General features: G+C 39.0%; 2 protein-coding genes across 11 annotated transcripts in view; one reads left to right on the top strand and one right to left on the bottom strand.

Moving 5' to 3' along the window:
* The window catches only part of GPR137C (G protein-coupled receptor 137C), a 59,260-nt gene extending 53,334 nt beyond the window's left edge, over positions 1–5,926 (bottom strand). Inside the window, exon 1 of the mRNA XM_057318522.1 lies at positions 5,507–5,926. Coding sequence (XP_057174505.1) covers positions 5,507–5,926 — 420 coding nt within the window. The remainder of the gene's footprint in view (positions 1–5,506) is intronic.
* Positions 5,927–6,550: 624 nt separating this feature from the next.
* TXNDC16 (thioredoxin domain containing 16) overlaps positions 6,551–25,845 on the top strand; it is a 106,734-nt gene continuing 87,439 nt past the window's right edge. For 2 of the 10 annotated variants that reach the window (XR_007190232.2, XM_057318520.1), the window contains exons 1-6: positions 6,582–6,649; positions 16,049–16,157; positions 16,830–17,056; positions 18,457–18,539; positions 23,506–23,579; positions 24,404–24,478. Coding sequence is in view for 9 of the 10 variants with exons in the window: in XM_057318520.1 (XP_057174503.1) it covers positions 16,138–16,157; positions 16,830–17,056; positions 18,457–18,539; positions 23,506–23,579; positions 24,404–24,478 (479 nt within the window). In the remaining variant the exon portion in view is untranslated. Of the gene's footprint in view, positions 6,650–7,937; positions 8,091–12,816; positions 12,989–16,048; positions 16,218–16,749; positions 17,057–18,456; positions 18,540–23,505; positions 23,580–24,403; positions 24,479–25,845 lie in introns of those variants that run through there. The other 8 variants (XM_057318518.1, XM_048220038.2, XM_048220037.2 and 5 more) reach the window with 8 other exon arrangements.

Genomic DNA, 25,845 nt, shown 5'->3' with positions numbered 1-25,845 from the left:
AAACTCTAAGTCATTCTTTTGAACAATTTCTCTGAAATTCCAGTTAGATATATACTGGACCTGCTTACTCTGTTTTCATTCTCCCTTAATCCTTTGTTCATATTTTCGATTTATTTTCTGGACTATATTCTGGGTGATTTTATTCTCAGATCTTCACTAATTTCTTTAAAGATTTATTTGAGTGAGAGAGAGAGAGAGAGATGGCACACGAGTGGTGGGAGAAGCAGAGGTGGAGGGAGAGGGAAAGGGAGAGAATCCCAAGCAAACTCTGTGCTGAGTGTAGAGCCCAATGCAGAGCTTGATCCCACAATGCTGAGATCGTGACTTGAGCCAAAATGAAGAGTTGGATGCTCAACCCAGGCGCCCCCACTAATTTCTTTTTGTTTAATCTGTTTAACCATTCATTTCAGTTTTTAATTTTAGTATTTTTAATTTAAAAATGATTTCCAAATGCATCTAGTTAACTTTTTAAAATCATATCAATACCATTTACTTTAATTCACATAAATGAATATTTTGTACTATGTATTTGATAATTCTAATATCTTTAATCTTTGTAGGTAGATTCTATAGTGTAATTTTTCATTTTGAGCTCATGTTCTGTGAAATTTTATCTGTCAGGATTCTGGGTTTAAATTATACTCCTCAACAAATGATTTGCATTTGCTCCTTCCACGTTCTTGAGGTTACTACCAAGTCTGGACACCATTAAACTACATTTTCAGGTTGGGTTTTATTTGTTTTTTTTTCCTCCAAGGTTACAGAAGTGCTGTGAATTCAGGCTTCAAACTTGTGTGAGATTAACTTGTGCATTCTAGGGAAGACTTTTCTTTCCCAATATGTATCTCCTTCACCCAAAACCAAGGCATAGATAGGCACAAAGACCATCATCAAACTTTGAGAACCTGCTTATTTTTCCTAGCCCATCCACTGAAGATATACACTTTGAGAATTCAGGGATTAAGTTGGAGGGAATGAAGTCTCTGATCAGACCTCACAACAAGGTATTACCTCCAATGTCACCTTCCCAGACCTCAACACACAAAATTTAAAATCCAGCCTTTAAGCCAGCAGGAAGCAGCTAGTAACCACTCCTAACCTCAAGATAAACATCTGTGTGGTACTTTATCATTCTGCATTCATTTCTTCTGTGTGTGTGTGTGTGTGTGTGTGTGTGTGTGGTTTCTTTCCTCTGAGGAATTTCCTCACTTACTAGCTCAATCATTCATTGAAAAAGATTAAATACTCTTCACAGCATTTTAAGGTAGCTTCCTGAATCTCTGTTCAGCCAGATGACCCTGATTTCTTCTATAAAGCAGGAGCTGAGAGTCATATGCTGAGAATGAAGGGGGAAGAAAGAGTTTGCTGGAGAGAGGAAAGGTTTGAAATGGGCAAAGTGGGAAAGCAAATTAAATAGTAAAGCACTAATTAATAAAGAATTGATGGTGTCCAGGAAGATTCATAATATCTGATACATACTAGCCCAATAACCTTGGACAAATCACACTCTGTATTACCTATATCATGGGGATTGTGAAGACAAGTGTTATAAAATCCAACACCGAACCAAATCACTATTTCCAGCAAATAACAGACTCATGATGTGAAACTTATTTGTTTTACAGACTTTCCTATTTAATAGAATTTGTTGAAGCCAAATTAGCAAAGACCTAATTACTATGGGCCATTTGCCATGATGTAAAAATAGCTAAGCAAAACTCGAATATATTCAAATGGTTTCATTAGTAATACTTTACCTGTGGTAATCAAAATTAACTTTTATCTAATTAAATCATGATAATCTAAGAGAATCTTAGCATTCATACCAATGGGCAATCTTTTAGGTAGAAAATATAAAGATCCCAGAAAGATCACAAATAATTTATCTCAAATGTTCATCAAAATCAAGTTAACCACCAAATTTTAGATGGCTAAATATTTTCTAGTTTTGGCCTTTTCGAGAATGTCATTCAATAATATATTCACCATTGTTGTAGTTGCTATGAGATAAAAATATAATAAATTAACTTATCCTTGAGGAGTTTTCATGTTAGGTGCTGAAAATGCTTTTGTGAGAAATCACAGAACAATTATAATGACACCCAAGTACATGTAAATCAAACTACACATTATTTGACATATCATCGATATTTTGAAGAATGTATTCATTGTCAGGGACAATGATAGCACCTGTGAGTATAACAGTTAAGATTCTGAATTTAATTTTCCTAGCTGGCACTGTGGCATTTTGGCATTATGATTAAGTCACCATATTTATCCCGATTAAACAACAGGCATTCATGTTACAAAACTGTAAGAAAAAATGTCAATATGGGCCTTGAAGATGAACTCATTGATTTTGTCATGTATAACAATACTCCAAAGACAGTATACTATCAACTCTCATCTTCAGTCCTTTTACTTCCAGTGGAAGGTAGCATCAGTTTTATCAGATAATCTGTTTTAAAGACTGAAGTCTCTGGTAAAAGTACAGGAGTATGAACCTTTCTCTGTAAAGTACATGTTCTAGGATCATGCCAAAAAAAGTTCAGTAGGTGTTTTTAGATTAGTGTACAGTGGGCCCCCCTCCCAAGTATCTGTTTCCAGGAGATTAAGTTGAAAAGTCTAATTATTTCACGAGGGTCCTTCTCCTTATCTCAATTCCACTCAAGTGTAGTCAACAAAAGAGTGATTTAGGCAGTCTTAACTTTTTGAAAACTTAATGAGTTTTAGAAGAACCACCAAAATGCATTCAAAGTAGTAATGGTTGTTTTTCTAAGTTTATTTTTATTCTGCCCCATGGTTCTTTGTAATTAAGTCTTTAAAGTTAGATATTTTTAATCATAAGAAATGTATGTAACAAATGCTTTAAAGAGGTCAAAAGCAAAATGAAATTGGTATTTAATGACAGATAGTAAAGACAGAGTGATTTGGTAATCAAGAAGTGCAACTATTCGAAACAGATATAGGGCCTTTTAGTAAAAATAAATAGATAAGTAAATAAATAAATAAATAAAATAAAATGTTAGTTTTGTTGTCACCACATAGCTTTTCCTTACCATACTTCTATAATACCAAGAACTCACTGAAGAAGTTTCATTAATTCAGAATGATCAATGGAAAGTACACTTCCGGTTACTTGGAATTGATATAAAAATTTGAATTCAAATACTCTTTCAAATAGATTCCTCTGGATTTTTTCTAATGAATAGGGAAATGATTTCTGGTCAAGATCTCTCTCTTTAAACAGTTGAAAATTTGTTCTTTTAAGTACAGTTATGTATCTTAAAATTGTTAATTTGATTATAAAAAGACAACTATAGACAATCTACACTCTTTTTAGGAGACACTACAAAAGGAAAAAGCTTTAGTCTATCTTCTTTCCAAATTATATTTTCTAGGTTTATTGAGTTTTATTGCTTTTTGAAAAATTACATCACACAAAAGATTCATTTAACAGGAAGACTTTCAGACATTTAAATTCTTCCCTTGGAATATCAGCAATTAAAAGTATGAAAACCTAATCTAGATATCATGCAGTTTATGCTGTAAAAGCATACTTTTAGAATTTTGAGCTTAATTATAGATGTTTTTTCTATTGTGATAGTGTTTAGCCACTTTGTGACTACCTCAGGGTGAGAGGTATGACTGGGAGAGGGCACAAGGGAATATCTTGGGGCTCCAGAAATGCTGTCTACCTCAATCTGGGTGGTAATATGAGTGTATGCATACATAAAATTTCGTAGCTGTATCCTTAAGATTTATGTCTTTTATGGCATAGCTTATTTCTCCAAAAAAAGTAAAAATGAGTGGTTAGCTACTTTATGAAATGCCCACTATTTTACAGGGAATCATTAATACGATAAGTCAAAATGTATAGGGGAAAAACAAATTACCTGATGCTCATGACATAAGGATTGCTAGTCACTTTCAGGTAAATTATATCTGAAGCTAGAGTTAAACTTCAGTTATGAGAGGTCACTGGTATTCTATCAGAAATGGTGTCAGGAAGAATACAATGTATCAATTTAATTACAAAGGACAGAAGTGTTATAACAGCTTTAACAACAACTAGAAGATGAGAGCATCATCAAATAAGCGACATGACTATGGCATGATTATCTGGTTTATGATTACCCATTTTTTTTTTAATTTTTGCTTTTCACTGTTTGGGTCTTGTCTTGTATTGCTTGGACTTCCAAAGGATGGGGAAGGAAAAGAATTCGAGTTAAATTAGTTTTGTTACTTATTTTCAACTGTTGTTTTTAATGTGGTAAAAAGCTGAAGTTATGACTGTAATTTTAAAATTATGCATTCTACTTTCCATCTATTATGGGAGAAAAGAGTTGGTTTACACAGGAAATATAAACAATCTGCCTCAAATGTTTTTTTACTTTTGCTCAGAACTATGTTAATTCTCATCACCTCCAAAAGCCTTTGAGAGGATTAGCTGCATAGACCAATATTGTTCTATATTAGTCAGTATTAAGCATATGATGTCACCTTGTTTCCTCCCCTCAAGCTTTTTTTTTTGTGGGGGGGAGGGGTAAGGGAGAGTTTTTGGGCAATTCTCAAAATACTGTGGCTTATATACCACTAGCTGACACATTTGATTGACAACCTTACACTCTCAAACCTGTTTGAAATGGGTCAAATACCTAAGCGCTGCAGAACAATGCAATTCAACCAGCAATTCCCCATAAAAGAGAAAGGGGGTGTGATTAGGTTCCAGCTATTTAGCAAGTTATTGCAAAAACAGTTTAGTGGTTTGTTTCTGCAACAGTCACAGGTTAAGCTAGTATTTTCTATCTTAAGTAGCCCCAAAAAACCCACCAGGCTGTAATAGGCAGGATAAATAGCCAAAGCTTGGAGCAAGTGGGGCAAACATTAAGAGCTTTATGGAGGTCTTTATACTGACCCTCGGCTTTGGTTATTGATCATTAACCCTGCTGGGGAACTATCGAACGGAATTTGTGTGAGGTTTATCGAGCCACAGGAAAGGAGATGCAGGAGGGAATATAAGCTTCTAATAAAAGAAACGCAGCAACAATAGCAGAGGAACAGCTCTGCCTGGTGACGTAATGGCTGGCAGCAGTCCAGCTTCAGCAGAGCTGCTGCTACCTCAGCATCCAACCTCTCTCAACACAGTCCAGCTTCGGCAGAGCTACCGGGGCTGCTACTTCTTGCGATGCCACTTTGTTGGTGCCACCAACACCTTACCTTGGAGGGCCAGAACACCGAACAAAGGGTTGTCCTGCTTTAAGTTGTCAGAACCCACACTCTCACTCACTCAACCCCGCCAGCCTCTCAGGAACAGAGTCAATCCGCCGCTTAAGTTTAGGGCGAGCACACTGGCAGCACACTCCAGGCGTGCCTCAGTTTCCCCAAGCTACTCTCGGGCCCGCCTCGAACTGCCCGGTCCCCCCCGCCCCCGGTCCTCAGCCCGAGTTGATCGCGGCAGCCCAGCTCACCCGCCCGGCCCCGCAAGCCGGTCCTCCCACCTTACCTCCGCCAGGTAGAGGTTGAGCAGACAGAGCGTGGAGAACTGGAGACAGGAGGGGAAGCAGTAGAGCAGCCAGTGGGGGAAGAAGTGCAGGTGAGCGGGCGGCCGGAGCAGGGGCAGGGAGCCGCTGAGCGAGAAGGCGGCAGAGAAGAGGGTGGTCCTGAGCGCTGCCCACAGGAGACAGAGGAAGAGGCAGAGGCTCTGGTAACTCAGCCGCCGCTCGCGGTACAGGAGCAGCCGCCACAGCTGCAGGTAGGCAAAGGCGAAGAGCGCGGCGTAGAGCAGGGCGTGCAGGATGCTCAGCGCCAACTGCACCGAGCCCGGCACCGCGGCGCCTGAGGCGGCAGCGACGGCGCCTCCGCCTCCGCCTCCGGGCGTCGAGGGCTCGCGGCCGGCCGCCGGACCCGGCACGGACACCCTCATGAGGGGGCTGGGGGGCGGGCGAGAGAGCGCGGGAAGGAAGGGGCCGGACTCGGAGCCGCCGTCGAGGGGGAGAAAGATTTCCCCCTTACCCCCCACCCACCCCAACCTCCAACCCCGGGAAGCGCCGTGACAGGACCCGCGAGCCCCGCGCGGAGCAGCCGCGGCTCCCCGGACCCCGCCTCCTCTCCCCGCCCCCCCCGGGGGTCTCGGCTCCTCCTGCTGCGGCTCGGCTCGGTAGCTGCAAAAAACAACTCTCGGCTGGAGACAATCAGCTGAGAAACCCGAGCATTTGAGGCGCTCGCTCCGCACCGTGGGCTCGCGCCGATTGGCCCAGACGGGCACGCCCCCTGCGCGCCGCGCTCGGAAGGCCACCGGCCACAGGACCCGTCGCTCGAAGGCTCCAAGATCTGATTGGGCATCGGCTTTCCTCACTTTCTCCCTCCCCTTCACTCCCCACCCACACTGCCGATTGGCCCAGCAACTGCACGGCCAGCTCGCGCCGGCGGGAGGACTCGGTGGTCGCCTGTCACCTGGGACGGCTCTCGCTCCGCCCCCTATTCTTCCCATTGGTTGGAGAGGCCGCACGTAGGGAGCACGAGGAGAGGGAGGAGCTTTGGTTTTTTTTTTTCTTTTTTTTCTTTTTTTTTTTTTTGCTCAGCAGGCCGACCCCGCCGAGCGGTGGTGGCCGCAGGCGCTCACGGCGGGAGTGCTGTACCCTAGTAGGTAAGTTCCGCGGTTCGCCGCTGCCAGGCAGCGGGGTACGGCCCCGCCTTCTGCCTCTTCTTCACGTGGCGGGAATTGTCGGCCGCGGGAACCGCCTGGGTTCCTCCGGGTAGGTCTTACCCGCAGGTGTCGGGCAGGTAGGTGGCGGCGCGGGTCCTTCAGTGGAGTGGCTGTGGTTTCTGCCTGCAGGGATGGGGATTCAGCCTGGCGGCTGCCCCCCAACAGGGGCTGCGCCACTGAGCTCTGGAGTTTGGCTTAAAAGGCCCTCACCTGCGTCCTTCTGAGGGGCATTTTGTTTTTCTTCTTTTTTCCCGAGCACGAGCGGCGAGAAAAACGTGAGCCCTTTGTGGGGAGAGGGGATGGAATGAAAAGGGTGAACTGAAGAGCAAAATTCTTCCTCGGGAAATGTCTCTTAGAGGACGAGTGATACTAGGATAAGATGGATGTCCACAGGAGGTCTGAATAGGGGGAATTTGGGTCTTTGAAACTTAGAATTTGGAAGGATGCTCTGGGCATAAGTTTAGGGAAGAAGGCAGAAACAGAACTGTAAGTCTGATGAATGTCTAGGGAGAAAGAAGTAGAATAGTTTGTACTCCTTAAATTCCGTATGTATTCCTTCGAGCCTTAGTCCCGTATTTGGTGGATGGTGGCGCTCTTCTTGAGGCTCAGAGAGCTACAAAGCAAATGCTTATTATGTTATTGCTGTAAACAAGCGAGGAATGGATCTTCCAACGTATATCGGACTGACGACATTTGCTGATTTTTTTTTCTTTTTAGCGTTTGGTAGTAAAATGAGCAAAGTAATGCAAAATGATGAGAAAACAATTTGTGTTCTTCTTAGAGTGAGTGGCACATCACAAATTCAGTATCCTTTTGAAAGACACTGCTACATTTACTGGTGCAACCAAGACTCAGCCTTCTGTAACTCACCATCCTTTGTCTTAATGTTTTGTGTAAGAAGAGTTTTGCTACCTTCTTTCCTAGCTAAGGGATCCACAGGGAACTTTAAAGTCTATTTTGTACTCCAGATTCTGGGACAGTGGTTCACCCAGGCGCCAGATACTGATGTGTTTTGGATTCTTTATAGGTATATTGACAAACTGTGACGTTTAGGCCTGGCACAGTTACCTATGGATCTCTCAGATGAAACATTCAGCTGAACAGGGTGTACAGTGCAGCCTAGAGCAGGGTACAACTTGCTGAAAGAAGTTAATAGGTCTGAGTTAAGCAGTTATGTGCTTAAGCTTGTAATTTTTTTAAAAGGGAAATTATTATTATTTTTTAAAAGATCTTGTTTATTCGAGAGAGAGCAAGAACGAACACGAGGGAGAGGGAGAAGAAGACTTCCTTCTGAGTAGGGAGCCTGATGTGGGACATCCTCCCAGGACCCTGGGATCATGACCTGAGCGAAGGCAGGTGCTTAACCGACTGAGCCACCCAGGTACCCCTTAAGCTTGTAAATTAAGCATGAACTCAGAGTTCTGTGATTTTAGGCACTCATCAAAAATCACGGGAACCTCCTCTTCCCCGACATGCCTATTTTTGTATCTTCCATAATGATGAGGTGCATGTTTCAGTTCACGAATAGTCCTTCACCATGAACTGGTTTTTCTTTTTCTCCTATATTTTCTACTCAGAGTTATAGTAAACAATATCTGGATAGTACCCATACTAGTTTTAGGTCTTTGTGAAATTTTTTATTTCAGAGCAAGTCCAGATAGCTCTCTTCCCCTTCCTTTTTTGGGGGTGCATGAGGTATGCAGGTAGAGGTTACCCCAACTGCCTTGAAGGGGCTCTGAAGTAGGGAGATGTTGATTTATTGCTTCCATTGAGTCTAAAATGATAAAGTTTGATGATATCTAATCAATAGTTTATTTGAAGCTGGGTCAGTGAGCAGGTTTTCTCCAGTAGCAGCATTAAACTATAAGCTAATTTTTGCCAGATGTTCTTACAGGAAGTTTGTAAGCATTATATGCCCCATTTGTTACAAATTATGATATGTCTCTCTTCCCAGAGAATGATGCCCACAGAACTTGGTATAATTTGTTTAATGCTTACAGTTGTTAATTTCCTTTTTCTTGAGAGGGAAAACTTTTAGTTTTATGGTTAATCATTAGGGAAATTTAAGTCTATAAAGGGAAACTAACCAAGGTCTTCTAGAAAAGCTTGCTGCTTGATATTCTAAAATTTGAAATGTGTCCAAATGCAGTGGTTGAATATTGTTGTTCTAGGAGGGTACATTACTCTAGCACAATGGTCTTTCAAACATTTAAAAGCAGAACTATTTGCCAAGTATTATTATGTACAGGAACCAATCCCCAAATAGGATTGTTCTAACTGTAGAGAGTCACCAGCTGCTCCAACTGTGGCACACATGAAGGCAGATCCTTACCCCTTCCCCACTAGCAGGAAGATGAATGTTCTATTGAAATTCCTCCTCATTGCCGTCTGGGGACTCTCGTATTTGGTGCTGAACAAAATTTTGTTGCTTTTTTTTTTTTTTAAGTTGGCTCCATGCCCAGTGTGGAACCCAGTGCAGGGCCAAATCCACGACCCTGACATCAAGACCTGAGCTGAAATCAAGAGTGGGATACTTAACTGACTAAGCCGCCCCGGTGCCTCCAAATTTTGTTACATTTTATTTAGTGTTTTATTTGCAAGGTTTAACCCTTTTTATACTACAGCCTCATCGTTCCAACTCACAGTGTTTGTCACCCTCTTGTATTTGTCCTTAGTTAAATGTCACACATTTTTTACAACTTTTTTTTTTAAGTAGTCTCCATGCCCAGCATGGAGCCCAGTGTGGGGCTTAAACTCAGGACCCTGAGATCAAGCCCTGTGCTGAGATCAAGGGTTGGATGCTTAACCAACTGAGCCACCCAGGAGCCCCTACCAACTTTTAAATGACCTGCGCAGGCATACTTGTTTAGAGTTTAAGAATGAGGCAAAAGTTACGTCTTGTATACCGACTCTGATTAGTGCTAACAGGAGCATTATACTGATGAATTGAGGGCCCCCTCCAGGCTCAAAGGGTATGAGTCTGCATGTAGTTGGGAGGTGTATGTGTGTAGTATTGGCAAACATTTGCCTGTGACTTCCCTCTTTTGGCATTGGCACTTGTTGTGGTTATAGTCAGTTGCATTTGAAAGAGTCCTCTTCACTTTTAGAATTGTCATACAGTGAAATTGGGTCAATTTCCTGTGAATTCTTTGATATTAAATGCTTTGAAAATCCAGTATATGTATTTATGTTCAAGTCACTCTCCTCTTAGCTGTTATTAAAACGAATAAGTCCAGGCTGGGTTATACTGTAATAACAACACCCAAACTTAAGAGATTTAACACAGAAATGTTTAATTTATGTTCATTCTGGGTTAGCTGGGAGCTCTGCCCCATGCTGTCCTCTTTCTGAGACTTGGTTCAACAGAGAAGGCTTCATTTTGAGTGTTATCATTCATCATAGCAGAAGAAAAGTGTGTCGTGGGTCATGAAAATATATTGACTGTGAAAAACTCCTGCAAGTTACATATGTCACTGCACATTTCATTGACCAAGTCATGGCTATACCTAATTCAAGGAAGTGGGGAAGTACAATTTTAACATGTGTAGAGAACTAGAAACATTTGAACAGTCCACCCTTTTTGTGAACAGATATTCTTCTTACATGTAGTTAATCCTTGGCCCTTCCCAGTGTACATAACCCCCAAATCCCATCCAGTCACTGTATCAAGCTCAAAGTCCAGGATCTCTGAGTAATGCCCAGTAGTGCAAATCTCTTATCAGTCTGGACATTATAAGTTATCTGTCTCCCATCCCCAGTTGAATACATAGGGTAGTGTAGGGACAAATGCATATAATAAGTGTTCACATTTGGAGAGGGGAAGAATGGAAGACACACTAGACTCTAGACTGTAGGAACTTTTGGAATCTCACTGGGCAGGTATTGCTAGGGCCCTTGTTCTGTTCACTGGGTTCTCCAGGTCACTGCTTTTCAAACTGTGTCATTAATGACCAGGGTTTGTTTGTTTATTTATTTTAAAAAATTCTTAATGATTCAAAATCTAAATTTGAATTTTTGTTAACTACAATAAAAATGAATTATAACAAAAATGGAATGAAAACACTTATCAAATGACAAGCCCAATTTTATTTTATTTTATTTTTTTAAAGATTTTATTTATTTATTCATTCGACAGAGATAGAGACAGCCAGCGAGAGAGGGAACACAAGCAGGGGGAGTGGGAGAGGAAGAAGCAGGCTCATAGCAGAGGAGCCTGATGTGGGGCTCGATCCCACAACGCCGGGATCACGCTCTGAGCCAAAGGCAGACGCTTAACTGCTGTGCCACCCAGGCGCCCCGTCAAGCCCAATTTTAAAATTTTTAGTTTCAACAGACAGGAAATTACTGTGTAAAATGGGCTATGACAGCTTTTTGACATTTACACTCAATGTCTGTGTTTATCTCATTATTATAGACCAGTAACAAACAGTTCGTATTCTGGCACATGCCCTAGGGTGTAGTTCTCCATGGTCCGTGTCTTTACTCTGCAGGAGGTCCTTCCATTTTTATTATCCTTGGCCACATCTGAAGTTGGCTTTGGAGAATATGGCCTCTTTCCATGGCTGAGCAATTTTGTCAGATTGCTTCCTGATGATAGAAGGGTGGGGGCTAAAGGACTGTCTAAGTTTTAAACAGCTAGTCTCTTCGATGGCGGTGGTTTTTTGAGTACCTTTCTTTGAATACCTTATTAAGCATAACCAGTGGTGACGTTCACTCAGTGCTCATCTCCTGTCTACCAGCCTCTTCCCTTCGGGCCATAAATAAAGTCATTAGCCACACAAGCCTGGGTACATGCTCATTATAAATTCATTAGGTGTGTGTCACCTCCAAATTATTGTAGTGACCGTTTAGTCAATTTCCTTAATGTGGATTGCCAAGCTCCTGTCTCTGATGAAAGTTTCCCTGAGTAGGCCCTCAACAGTCCTTGCTCCTTGGCCTCTGAGCCACTGTTTTGGGGTTCTTGTTAAGGTAGCACCTTGTTCTAGTTTGTATATCAGTGAAGATAAACTAGATTATGTTGCTGTAATACCCCCTCAAATCTCAGTGGCATATGACCATAAGTTTATTTCCTCCTATGTCACATGCTTGTTGCATATCAGTGAGGGTTCTCTGTGTTGTGCTCATTTGGGACTCATGCTAAGGAATAGCCACCAACTGAGCATTTTTAATGACTGTGAGAGAAGAAAATAAGTCCTGCCCTACCGCACACTAGCTGTTCAACTGTTGCTTGAACGAGACACGCCACTTTTGCTTACATTTTATTGACGAGAGTAGGTCACCTGGTGGCCACAACCAATTCACTAGAGATGGGAAGTGCAGAAAGTTAAGTGTAATCCTTCCTTCTACAGGAGAACTGGAACTATTTACCCCATACCAATGAACTACTATACCAAAGTACCAGGGTTATATTTCTCCCAAGATACACATCTCTTTGTTGATATTTAGATTTTTAAAGATTATTTATTTATTTATTTTTGAGATGAGGGGGGAGAGGGAGAAGCAGACTCCCCGCTGAGGAGGGAACCCAACGCAGGACTCGATCCCAGGACCTCGAGATCATGACCTGAGCCAAAGGTGGATGGATGCTTAACTGACTGAGCCACCCAGGCACCTGATACTTAGATTTTGAATCGTTAAGTATTGTTTTCTATTCCATTTTCTATTTACTGAAGAAAAAGAGTCATGAGGTACATTCTGTATCTTTGTTTTTACTCTGTTCTCACTGGTATTCTCATTCCCCCACCCTTTTCCATTCATACTTCTCTTTAGTTTAAAGATATTTTTGTATGGAGAACATGTCTCTGGGCACATGCATTTTATTTTCCATGCATGTGAAATGAACATCCTTCTGTGGCCCCACAGGAATAGGTTGGATTAATAAGAGTAGAAGCTATGGAAAATTCGATTATGTACTAGTAATAACTTTAATTTTTAATTTTCATTTGTATTATTTTAATTCCAGTGTAGTCAACATACAGTGTTGTATTAGTTTCAGGTGTACAATATAGCAATTCAACAATTTCATATATTACTCAGTGCTCTTCAAGAGAAATGTACTCTTTTTTCTTTTTTTTTTTAAAGATTTATTTATTTATTTTAAAGAGAGAGTGAGCACCTGAACACGAGCTCTGGGAGGGGCAGAGGGAGAGGGAGAGGAAGAATCCTTAAGCAGATTACCTGCTTAGCATGGAGCCCATCGCAAGACTTGATACCAGGACCCAGAGATCACAACCTGAAACAAAACCAAGAGTTGGACGCTCAACTGACTGACTGACCTAGGTGCCCTAAGAGAAGTGTACTCTTAATCCACCTGTTTTACCCATCCCCTTCAACCCACCCCCCCCCTCTGGTAACCCTCTGTTCTCTATAGTTAAGAGTGTGTTTTTTGATTTGTCTTTCTCTTTTTTTTTTCTTTGTTCATTTGTTTTGTTTAATATCTCCATTTGAGTGAAATCATATGGTATTTGTCTTTCTCTTATTTCGTTTAGCATTATATCCTCTAGATCCATCCATGTTGTTGCAAATGGCAGGATTTCATTCTTTTTTTATGGCTGAATAATATTCTATTGTATATATACTACATCTTCTTTATTCTTTTATCTAGTCATGGACACTTAGGCTGCTTCCATAGTTCGGCTATTGCAAGTAATGCTGCAATAAACATAAATGTGTATAAAACCTTTTGAATTAGTGTTTTTGTATTCTTTGGGTAAATATCCAGTAGTGCAATTACTGGATCATAGGATCGTAGTTATATTTGTAATTTTGGGGGGAACGTCCATACTGTTTTCCACAGTGGCTATACCAGTTTGCACCTCCACCAACAGTGCATGAGGGTTCCTTTTTCTCCACATCCTCACCAATGCTTGTTTCTTGAGCTTTTGATTTTAGCCATTCTGACAGGTGTGAGGTGATATCTCATTGTGGTTTTGATTTGCATTTCCTGAGGATGAACGATGTTGAGCATATTTTCATGTGTCTGTTGGCCATCTGTATGTCATCTTTGGAAAAATTCCTGTTCTTCTGCCCATTTTTAAATCGGATTACTTGTTTTTTTTTTTGATGTTGAGTTGTATAAGTTCTTTATATATTTTGGATACTAACACTTCTTTGGATATGTCATTTGCAGATATCTTCTCCCATTCAGTAGATTGTATTTTAGTTTTGTTGGTTGTTTCCTTTGCTGTGCAGAGCTTTTTATTTTGATGTAGTCTAAATAGAATGACTTTAACTGTAACATCAAAATGAAAAGGTACGCTATTTAGAGAGTCAGATGGTTCTACGTAAGACTTCAGAAGTCTCCTTAGTATCTTCCTCCTCCAATTTCTTATTCCTTAGGGGCAATTATTTAAATTGCTCCCTGTTTCTTTTGGCATTGATTTTTGCTATTTCTAATAAACTTGGCTTTTGGTCTTGTGAAAGTGAAGATTTAGCTTTTATTCCTCTTCCCACCCTGACTTTGTGTTTCCTTACTTTCTGTCTCCCCATCCTCTGAACTGTGGTTGTCTTGAATTTGGTTAAATTATTATTCAGTATTTTATTTTAACCATGTAAACTCTATTTCTGGCTGATCTGTGCAATATTCTCTGCCTTAAGTAATTCCTTAAATAATCAAATTTATCAAAGGTGGAACAAACTGCAAAGGTTGTAGTTACTAATGAGTTCCTATCCCTGAAAGTATGTATGTAAGAATAATCACCAACATTTCTAATTGACCAAATACATAGTACTTTCACATCTATAATTTCATTTGTCCAATGAGATAGGTGTGGGAAAGTATTCTAGCACCGAACGTGCAGTTAGACCTTTTGCTGCTACAAAATTCATTCTATGGGAAAAGAATCATCTGTTAACCCTACTGTCCAGGTTAGTGTTAAAAACTGAATTGTAACCACAAGCCCAGGAAAAATTATATTTATACTTGAATTGTTCAAATGTACTTTTATTTAAAAGTTTCATCTTTTCATTAGGTTTTAGTTATTTCATATAGTAATAAATGTTATATAGTTATTCCCTTAGCCTCAGGACGCATGTATTCCCACCCCCCCATAAAGAAAATTTTGAATGACCTATTTTAAACCATTCCCATTAATATAAGTGGCTTTAAAATACATTAGTTTAAAATGGCTATAATGTGTAATCAGTGCTAATATCAAGGATACCCCTAAATTATATCATTAAAATTACTTTTTTATATACCACTCATAGTCCTCACTTCATTCTACTTGAGTTTTGAACTCTTGGTTCAATATTAAATATCAATGGCAGATTTGTTCACTGATATAAACTAGCTCTAATGAAAATAATGTTAAGTAATTAATGAGTAATTAGCTCCTTTTTTTTTTAGGAATACCTGCTTTTTTTTAATTTATTTTTTTAAATTTAAATTCAATTAACATATAATGTATGATTTGTTTCAGGGGTACAGGTCTGTGATTCATCAGTCTTATATAATACCCAGTGCTTATTACAACACATACCTCCCCAATGTCTATCACCCAGTTACCCCATCCCTTCACCCCTCTCCCCTCCAGCAACCCTAAGTTTGTTTCCGAAGATTAAGAGTCTCTTATGGTTTGTCTCCCTCTCTGGTTTTGTCTTTTTTCATTTTTTTCTCTTCCCCTATGATCTGCAGCCATCAAAAAAAAAAACAAAAAACAAAAAGAAATCTTGCCATATGCAACAACATGGATGGAACTAGAGAGTATTATGCTAAGTAAAAAGTCAATCAGAGAGAGACAATTATCATATGATCTCATGGATATGTGGAATTTAAGAAACAAGTCAGACGATCATAGGAATACCTGCTTTGTAAGGAGAAAAGTTATATGCTTACTGATAAGATTGAAAAGAGCAAAGTAGGCAGCACCTGGGTGGCTCAGTTGATTAAGCATTTGCCTTTGCTTCAGGTCATAATCCCAGAGGCCTGGGATGGAGTCCCGCCTCAGGTTCCTTGTGTAGCAGTGAGCCTGGTTCTCCCTCTGCCTGCACCTCCCCCTGCTTATGTATGTTCTCTCTCTCTCTGACAAATAAATAGGTAAAATCTTACAAGAGTGAAGTAAATATCCAATTTAGTATAATTTTCCCTAAATTTTTCATTCTTCTATCATTTTATTCTTTACTGAGAAAGTCTACCCCTCTCCTTATGGGTAATTTTTAGCTATTTTTTTCTGTCTCTTGTTTTGAGATAGTGATCTTTTGTTTGAAAGGTAGAGGTTCTATTTGAAATTTAAAAAAAAAAATTAAAATTCTCACCTATGCTTGTGGGTGTATCTTTACCATCTAGAAGTATGATATATTTATGTTACACCAATTTTCCCAAACTATCTTCTTTTTTAGGTAGTATCAGTAGAAAAACCTCCTGAAAGAAGAATCTGTTCAAGAGAAATTTGAAGGTAGCAAAACAGAAGACAACGAATTGCGTACAGATGCAGAGGATAGCATGGAAGTAAGTAAAGCATGAAAGAAGAGAAGACGACGATATCTAAAACAAATCTGAGTTCAAAAGGTAGAGTTGAATTAAAATATGGGTTGTAAAAAATGCTTGAATTTCTAAGCTGTATAAATAAGTCTAAGTCATGTATTAAAAGTATATTTAGAAGGAAAGTTCTTTAAATAGTTTTAATAGCTATCTTCTAGGGAATTTAAAGTAAAAAGAATGTAGACATAGTATAGATTTTGCATGTCTCACTCCTACGTTAATGGTATTAAATAACTGAGTATTGGTTGTAAATCTGTTCTGGTAAAGAAAGATAAAATGCCCAATTTAAAACAAGGATTAAATAATATTTGGGAATTAATTTTAGGACCCTTAAAAATGACAATTAGCTTAACATACTCTAGTAAATATCTATTAAACAAAATATTTCATATTGTATTTTCTAGATATCTTTGATATCTTTTGCAAGTATCAAAAATCAATAATATTATTAAATCAATATCATTTTATATCATCCCTCTCAAATATTTGCTAGAAGGAAATAGGAAAGTACTAGCAAAATCAAATATATAAGTAATGACTTATATTATTCTCTTTGCAGATTTTACTTCATTCATTTGTTTAACAAATTTATTCAGCAAAACTTTGTTGAACACGTATTCTTGCTGGGTATTATCCTAGGCAACAGAACCACAGCACTGAACAAAACAGACAGAAGTCTCCTGCCCATGTACGACTACAGCTGATGATGTCTTCCAGTTTCAATAAATTTAGAGTTGGCATCTCTTTTGTCATGATGAGCATTTTTTATAAATCAGCAGTAGACTCTCTATCAGAACTGAGCCCTCAGAAATATTTCAGTACATTGCAACCAGGAAAAGCCTCCTTAGCTTATTTTTGTCAAGCTGGTAAGTATTTTTTATATTCTGCATGATTTTTGTGATGTTTCTATTGCTGTTTAGTCAATATTCTCAGTGGGAATTTATTGTCAGGATTAGTATGATGTGCTATAAAGCTGCTACTAAAATGTGTCTGCCTGAGTTTAAATCCTGATTGTGCCACTGTATGATTTTGGCCAAGTCACTTAGCCTCTCTGTGTTTTAGTTGTCATCCGTAATGAGGAAATAATACTTGCTTTGTAAATTTGTTGTGAGGATTAAATGAATTTACTCATGTGACCAGTCCATAGTAAATACTAGATAATTCACAATTAGTAGAATAACCTCTGAATTTCATCTAGTCATCTCTGAAAATATACTTTTTGGTATTTTTAGTGAACAAATATTTTAAAAGTGGTTTGAAACTCTACTTAAAGTATAGTAATGCTTTTGTTTAATATTCTGCTTTAGCCGTACCATTAATACAGTGATTAACCAATAGAAGTATTAAACATAACTAAAAATTGTAATGGTTTCATTAAGTCTTTATCCCTTAAAAAAAACTATTCTTGAATTAGTAAGTGAAATGAATCCACATTTCTTTCTTTCCTTCTTTCTTTTTTCTTTTTTTTTTTTTCAAGATTTTTATTTATTTATTTATTTGACAGAGAGAGCACGTGCGCACAAGCAGGGGGAGAGGGAGAAGCAGGCTTGCAGGGAGCCCGATGTGGGACTCAATCCCAGGGCCTCGGGATCATGACATGAGCCGAAGGCAGTCACTTAACCAACTGAGCCACCCAGGCGCCCTGAATCCACATTTCTGTTGGCTTTCTTATAATTGTCGTTTGAAATGGTGTTTTAAAATCATTTTGAGAGTCACCTGGGTGGCTCAGTCGGTTAAGTGTTGACTCTTGAATTCAGTTCAGGTCATGATCTCAGGGTTGTGAGATCGAGCCCCGTGATGGGCTCCGTGCTGGATGTGGAGCCTACTTGAGATTCTCTTCCTCTCCTGCTGCGCCTCCCCTGCCTTGCATGCATGCTTTCCCACTCTCTCATAAAAAAAGCTTTAGAAGCTTTTGAAAGTTTTGTGCATGCATCCATGTGTGTTGTGTATATGGTATTAAACTTGGAAAAATAATGCCAAATGTTAGCTTTAAATTAAACATCTATTCTTGTTTTAGAAATTTTAAAAATTTACTTATAAAGTTAAAATATATCATAAAAACATTAGAAATAAAAATAATGAGGAAATAGGAAATAAGGGTATAAAGATAACTAGGTATGTTTACTTGATTATTAGTTGTCTTGTATGCTTGTGGGGCAAACTAATCTATTTCTTCTTCAGTTTGCAGCTTTGGGCTTTAATTTTAAAAATTCATCTTTCCTGAGGAGTGAGCCATAAAACATTCATAAAACATTTCTTATTTTAGATTCTCCAAGGACCTCTATATTTCTTGAGGAACTGAATGAGGCTGTTAAACCTCTCCAGGACTATGGAATTTCAGTTGCAAAGGTAGAAAGACATTTTTTGTTACCAAATTATTAGTGACAAACACTTTACAATTGTATGACTTAAGGCTGAGTATCTGAATATACACGTTTCATCCCTTTTTCCAAACTGGAAAAATAATTTTTTCTACCTTTTTTTATACAAAAAAAAACCAGAAGCACAGAAAGATAGTTCCAGATTATTGTGTAAATTAGTACATGAAGAAGAAAACCTGTTCAAAATTCTTTAGCTTAGAACTTAATTTAGTTTGTAAACTGTTTTATTGAGGCTATAGTTCAGTTTTCAATCCAATAGTTAGGCTTCATTGTTTTGTTTTGCCTGACGAATATATTATAATAGATCTCCACATTCAACTATTTTTAAAAATTTTTATTAGCACAAACTGAGGTACCAAAATTGAGGTAATTGAAGTATTTTTCCTTTTCTATTCTTCTAAGTCTTTATAATTGCTTATGTTGCAATTTTTCCTTTTAGGACAAAGTCAAACAACCTAACTTGAAATGACATATTTAATTTTTTTCTCAAAAAAATGTTTTAAACTTGTCATTATTATGGAAAATTTCCACATGCATCATAGCTTAGATAGCTATATGAGCTTTTCATTTACTTTAATCTTAGAATTTGTACCTCGGAAAATTGAATTATTAAAAACCAGTGATTATTAAATTCTCTCAAATTAGTGTCTACCTGACTTTGTGTGTACATTTATTCTTTCTTCATTAGCTTTCTACCTTTGAGAGATGGCCACTGTCCCTCTTGGTCCCTGCAACTAGAGTTCCCAGGGCAGGAAGCATAGAAATGTGAACTAACCTTGGCTATTAAAGGGAAACTCTTTCCTCTACCCAGAGGACACTTCTGACATCAAATGTGTGAGTTTTCCACACCAGTCACTTCTGACACTAGCTGCCCACTTAGCCCAGATCTCACAGATTAAGGGCTCAGTCCTATAAGACTGCCCTCCACTTCAGATCCAATCACAAGGAGTGAATTCCCAGGTTACCTACAACTTCTGCCTGACTTGGCTACCAACTGGGGACTCGCACAGCCCCCTTCTTGGGTTTGACAATTTGCTGTAATGGCTCACAGGTTTGAGGGAAAACACTTTGTTTACTATTACTGGTTTATTATAAGTGATAGAGCCCTGGAACAGCCCAGGGGACAAGATGCATAGGGCGAAGTCTGGACAGGAGCTTCTGTCCTCCTCTGGTTTGGAGTGTGCCACCCTCCTGGTACTTGGACGTATTCACCACCCTGGTAGCTCTCCAAGCCCTGTTGTTTAGGTTATGGGGGTTCTGTTATGTGGACCTTATTGATTAAATCTTTGGCCACTCGTGATTAACTCAGTCTCCTGAGGATAGGAGGTGGGATGTAAAGTTCAACCTTCTAGTCATGCCTTTGTCTTTTTGGTGAGCAGTCTCCATCCCGAAGCTATAGGGGCCCCCAGGTTCAGTCACCTCATTAGCACGCAGAAAGATACTCTTAAACGCTGCAGGGGTTTCCAAGGGTCTTAGAAGCTCTTATATAAGGAACTGGGGTTAAAGACCAAATATTAGAACAAGAGATACTTCTAACACTTCTATCACTCAGGAAATAACAAGGCTTTTAGGAGCCCTGTGCCAGGAACCAGGGGCAAAAACCAACGATCTATTTCTTATTATATCACTGCTAAATACTTTAAAAAATATTTTTTTATGTCAATTCTATATGTAACTTTGAACAACTGATTACACTCTAGAATGATAATGGTGCTCATCTTTGAGGAGCTTTTAATAAAATTCTAAAGTTTAGAAATGAAATAATAGGTTGGTATGACATTCAAGAGGTATAATCATGCTGTTTATCTAGTAGCTAGTAACCATGTATCTAGTAACTAGAATAGAATATTAAAGTTCATGCCGAGGGTGTTGCCTTTATTAACTAACAAAACTTGAAGTCTTGATTTTACAGTTGAGGATGCTAAGCTATGTAGAAAGAAGACTGGTGAATAAGACCTATAGTGAGGACCTAGCTCACTCTCTGGCACATAATAGATACTGGGTAAATGTTTATGACGGTGAAAAGAGCTGACTTTATTTAGTCTTTTAGGTAGATATGTGACTAAGGCCCAGTCTATTTCCTTAAGAATTTAGATCCTAAATAGGGGAGAAAAAACACATTCACAAATCATTCCAATAATTACCAGAACATAATCATTATAGTAGTTACAGATAAAATGCCGTTAAGGTTTAAAGAAAGGGAAGCTTATACCTGATTGTCAGGGCAGAAGGTCATGTATGATATTGGGAAAGACTTGACAAAAAGTAGCATTTTGAGATTGTCTTTAGAAGTTAAGATTTCAGGAGGCAGACGTAGATGAAGAGAACACTAAAATATAAATTGGACTAAATGTTCCAGTTAAGACAAAGATAGCCAAGCTGGGTATGATAACCAAACCCAACTCTGTACTATTTAGAAATGCATCTTAAAATAAAGGCTTCAGACCTCTTCAAAGTAAATGAAGGAAAAAGATGTATCGTGTAAGTGATGACCAAAAGAAAGCTGGTGCAGCTGTCTTGCTATATCAAAGCAGATTTTAAAACTAAAAGCCTTTGAATCATCTTTGACTTTTCGTTGTCATAACAAAGCCATCAATAAATCTTAAGGTTCTGTCATCAAAACTTCCCAAATCTGACCACTTCCTGCACTTTGACCCTCTGTTTCCCTTTGTCCAAACCTTCACATCTCATATGGGAAACTACAGCAACCTTCTAATAATTGGTCTTTCTCCTTTCACTCTTGTCCCACTAAACTTCTCTCCACACATGTCATATGTGTCAGATCACTTTGCTGTCCCTTCAGAAAGGCTTCCCATTACAGTTAGGATAAAATAGAAACTCTTCACTCTTGTGGACACTGGCTCCCTCTCTAATTTCACTTTTTGTCCCTTTACCTTGCTCAGTTTGTTCCTGACACCTACAGGTCATCTTTTTGTTACCTGAACCTGCTAGAAGTGTTATTTCCACAAGGCCTTTGCAAATATTTTCCCTTCTGCTTAGAATGTCTCTCTTCCACACATTTATATAATCACATGCATCGTTCCATTCCTTCTGTTCTTTGTGCAAAGGTCACCCCCTCCCTCAAGCCTTCCTTGATTACCTATCTAAAATGTCCTGTCACATACTATTCCCTTAAAATTTTTTGTATATGGGACTTAACACTACATATTAATTAGTTTTTAAAATCGTCTGTCTCTACTTTTAGAATGTAAGTTCTAAAGATAAAAATCTTGATTTGGAACCTAACTGTACCCCCCAGTGACTAGAAGAGTGACTAACATATGGTTGGTGTTCATATATATGTTGAACGGGATGAATGGAAAAAAATCTATTGTCATAATGTCAATCATCCCCTATGCTCTGACTTTTAAAAATTCTTCCTAATATTCAGTTTTTTTGGGGGGTGTAGCCATATTCTGACTTTTAATTCTAATTCTCTATTCCTAATATTTTTTCTGAGTGTCAGTTCTCCTTTTGTAGCTTTTGAAAATAAACGTAGCTTCCCCAGTTGTCATTGTGCTTCCTCAAACTCCATTAAAGTTAAATTGAACGACACACACACACACACACAAAACCCTGAGCCCATTTAAAAAACAAAACAAAAACTTACAAAATCTAAATAACTGTTTTTCTTCCATCTTTAGTTTAAGTTTTATTGGTGGCTACCCATTGAAACCTCTTCATTCTCTTTATCTCTTTCCTTCCACCTCTGTCCCCTGCTGCGAGCACATGCCCAGTCTTCTCCCTAGTTCTCCTTGCTGGATTGGTGAGAAATCTCTTGAACCTGTTCTGTCCGTCTCCACTTTACTTCAGGTGCTAGTCATCCCTGCCCTGTGCTGATGTGATGATATTCGTTTAACCTGCCTCCTTATCTTTGCGCTCTCTTGCCTTCCATTGTATCTTCATACTGCTGCCAGGATTATCCTTACATTTTTTCACACAAAATCTAGATTATAAACTCTCAAGGGCTGTTATGGCTGCTCTAACCTCATCCGTGATTAAGGTTCATTCTTTCTGTGGCACCAACCTCAGCAAGGGTTTCTCCTTTAAAGATGTTTTATGGTCCATGATTCCTGCTGGTGCCCCAGCTGCCTTGTCTGGTTTTTGTCAGGAAGAAGTGGGATAAGAGTATAAGTCAGCTACCTTTTAAGAACCATCTGGAATCCAACCCCAGTGGCTTCTAACACTCTTTGGCCATCTGCAGCTGTTGGGGAGTCTGGAAAAGTCTTTCACTGGGGCACTTGTGTTTAGGGAAGTTCTGTCAGTAAAACAAAAGGGAAGGATGGATTTTGGATAAGAAACCAACAGTATCTGTGTTCCAGCTGCTGAGATGCTTTCATGTTCTCAACTTACCACTTACTTCTGCTTCTTCGCTTTTGCTCATGATTTTTTGTCCTGCCTTAATTGTATCTTTCCTTTTCTTCCTGGTTACCTCTTACTTGTTCCATAAGGTTGAATTAAATGTAAACTTTTAAGTATAATTAAATAGAACTCTTAGGTGTAGAAATAATTTCTTTTTCGGGTTTACCTCAAGCACTTGGATGAATGAGCAATTATAGGATACAAATCAGAAAAAAAAAGTAAAATAAAACATTTGACCTGGAGATAGACTGTACTGTTTAATTTTCTTTTTCTGTCTTTTTTCTTTTTTTAAAATATTTTTTATTTATTTATTTGACAGAGAGAGAGACAGCCAGCGAGAGAGGGAACACAGGCAGGGGGAGTGGGAGAGGAAGAAGCAGGCTTCTAGCGGAGGAGCCTGATGTGGGGCTTGATCCCAGGACTTTGGGATCACACCCTGACCCAAAGGCAGACGCTTAACGACTGAGCCACCCAGGCGCCCCATGTACTGTTGTATTTTCCTTCTTATTTCCCTAACCAAGAAACTTGACCTTTTGATATATACTCTGAACCTTAAATATAATCTTTTAAAGGTTAATTGTGTCAAAGAAGAAACGTCAAGATACTGTGGAAAAGAAAAGGATTTGATGAAAGCATATTTATTCAGGTAAAGAATTTTTTGAGTGTGATAGGCAGATATAAAGCTATACTTCTAGAATATTGAAATATACAAAATATCACTAAGTCAGAATAAAGTCGTATGCAGTGAGGTACACATGAAGCTTAGACTTGTTACCTGTGCTTTAACTTATCTATAAAATGAGATAAAGTAGCTATAAAATCTACCTCACAGGCTTGTTTTGAATATTACATAAGAATTCTTATGTAAACTCCTACTATAAGTGCCTTGAAAGTAAGCACTTAACAAATTTAGTGTTTTGAGTAGATCTGTCAGTCCATATTTGGGTGTGAAAGACATGTATTTTTGAGAGATCTGCCAATGTCCCAGTTAAGATTCCTTTCCACTCTGGTCTGCTAGTCTCCCTGAGGTTTCTTGAAGTCTTTCTCTCAAACTCTTGGGATTTGGCCTAAAAAGTGGGGACAAATTCTGTCTCCTCAGAGATCAGCTGCTAAGGACACTTCTTTTTCTGTCCTACTTGTCTCCTTCCCAGCCCATTTAGGGAGTGTGTGTGTGTGTGTGTGTGTGTGTGTGACTGGGAGGTTGGTGGGAAGCCATGTTGAGACTCATGTGTTTTCCCAGTCTTTTTGTCTGGCCCAGGGCCTAAGCTCTTCAGAGCCAACATATTTATTGAGTGTATATTCCATAAATATTTTTGTGTGTTTTAACTTCAGCTTGCTGGTAGGGGCATGGGATAATGGGTAACACCTAGGCTCTAACATCAAAGCACTTACAACCTACTGTATTGCAGAGACAAGAACAATGAATTCCAAGGAAGTATTTCTGTAATGCTTTTTAAATTTTTTTTATAGGGGCAACATCTTACTCAGAGAATTCCCTACTGATACCTTGTTTGATGTGAATGCCATTGTTGCTCACGTTCTCTTGTAAGTACAGGGGTTACCCATTCATTTATTGTTATTTACCTCTTGATTTCATTTGAGGCAACCACCATCCATTAAAATATTTTAGGGTTTTAACCTTATATTTGTAGACATTCATTTCACACAAATTACTGGTCTGTCTCCTCCCTGTGTAGAGGATCTAAAATGTCTTTAATGGTAAAGGATACAGAAACATCTTTATATAAAAGTAGGAGAGGACACAATCACATGGTTGCAGTATTGCTTTTGCTTTTGAATATAACTGTGGAGTAAGGATTTTTACCAGGTAAAAAGCTCGTCTTTGCTCTTCTCACTGGGATTTTTAAAATGTCTGGCATGCTTCTCACCCCAGCCTGATTTTTCTGGAGTGTGTAAGTCTGTGCCTACTCGGTAGGTGCAGAAACAGTGCAGATAGTCCCAGCACACATCTTAGTGTTTACTGAGAGAGAGAGAGAGAGAGAGAAAGAGAGAGAGAGGGAGACAGAGACACTAAATTAAACTTAGCTGGCATGGAATCTTTAGGCCTGGGATTTAGGCATGTAGAGTCCATTCTTGCAGTATCCCCCTGAATGAAGTCTGGTTTCCTCTTCGGTGACACAGCTAGAAGCTACGACTTCATCAGGGACGCAAGCTTACATGGACTTTTCCAGTTTACTGTTGTGTTAGGACTGCTGGCTATTAAGACCTTTGCTGACATTGAGTATCTTTGTTTTCTGCTTGGCTCCCCTCTTCATTCTCCTCTTGGACTGGATTCCCATAAAAATTGGGTGAAAGTTAAATGACAGGAAACTCTAAAGTTACAGGTGAAAAGTTGTGGTTATCACTTTGCAAATGGATACTTTTAAATGTTCCAGTACTTATCATATATAAACGAAAAGATTTTAGAAATCCCTGACAACCAGGGAGCCTAAGGCCTATGGACTAAGAAGCCAGTTGTGAAGAGTGAATGGTGGCTTTTCAGAGAGGAATTACAAAGAACTGATATGGCCTCTATTCTCTAGGAATTTAGTGTTTTGTTACATAGACGGGTACAGAAACAGAAAATATTATGTAGTAAGTAAATTGGTAGCATTTTATCTGCATGAGGACTGAAGGATCCACAGCATAGGGAAGAGTTACTTGTGTCTAGAATGAAGGTGGATATTTGTTAAGAAGGCTTCCTGGTGGAGGTGGAACTTGATGAATCTTAAAGGATAAGTGGTAGTTTGCTTGGTGAAGACACAGAGGGTGGGGAAAGCAGGGGAAACTGTGAACAAAGGTACGAAGGTTAGAATACTTTGGAGGGGGGCAGTTTTTTTAAAAAATAAATTTTTAAAAAGATTTTATTTATTTTTTTGAGAGAGAACAGAGGGAGGGGCAGAGGGAGAAGC

Source organism: Ursus arctos, unplaced genomic scaffold (assembly GCF_023065955.2).
Source record: "Ursus arctos isolate Adak ecotype North America unplaced genomic scaffold, UrsArc2.0 scaffold_25, whole genome shotgun sequence".
Lineage (NCBI taxonomy): Eukaryota > Metazoa > Chordata > Mammalia > Carnivora > Ursidae > Ursus > Ursus arctos.
Note: the sequence above shows the minus strand (reverse complement) of the source record. Positions and strands in the feature narration are given on the sequence as shown.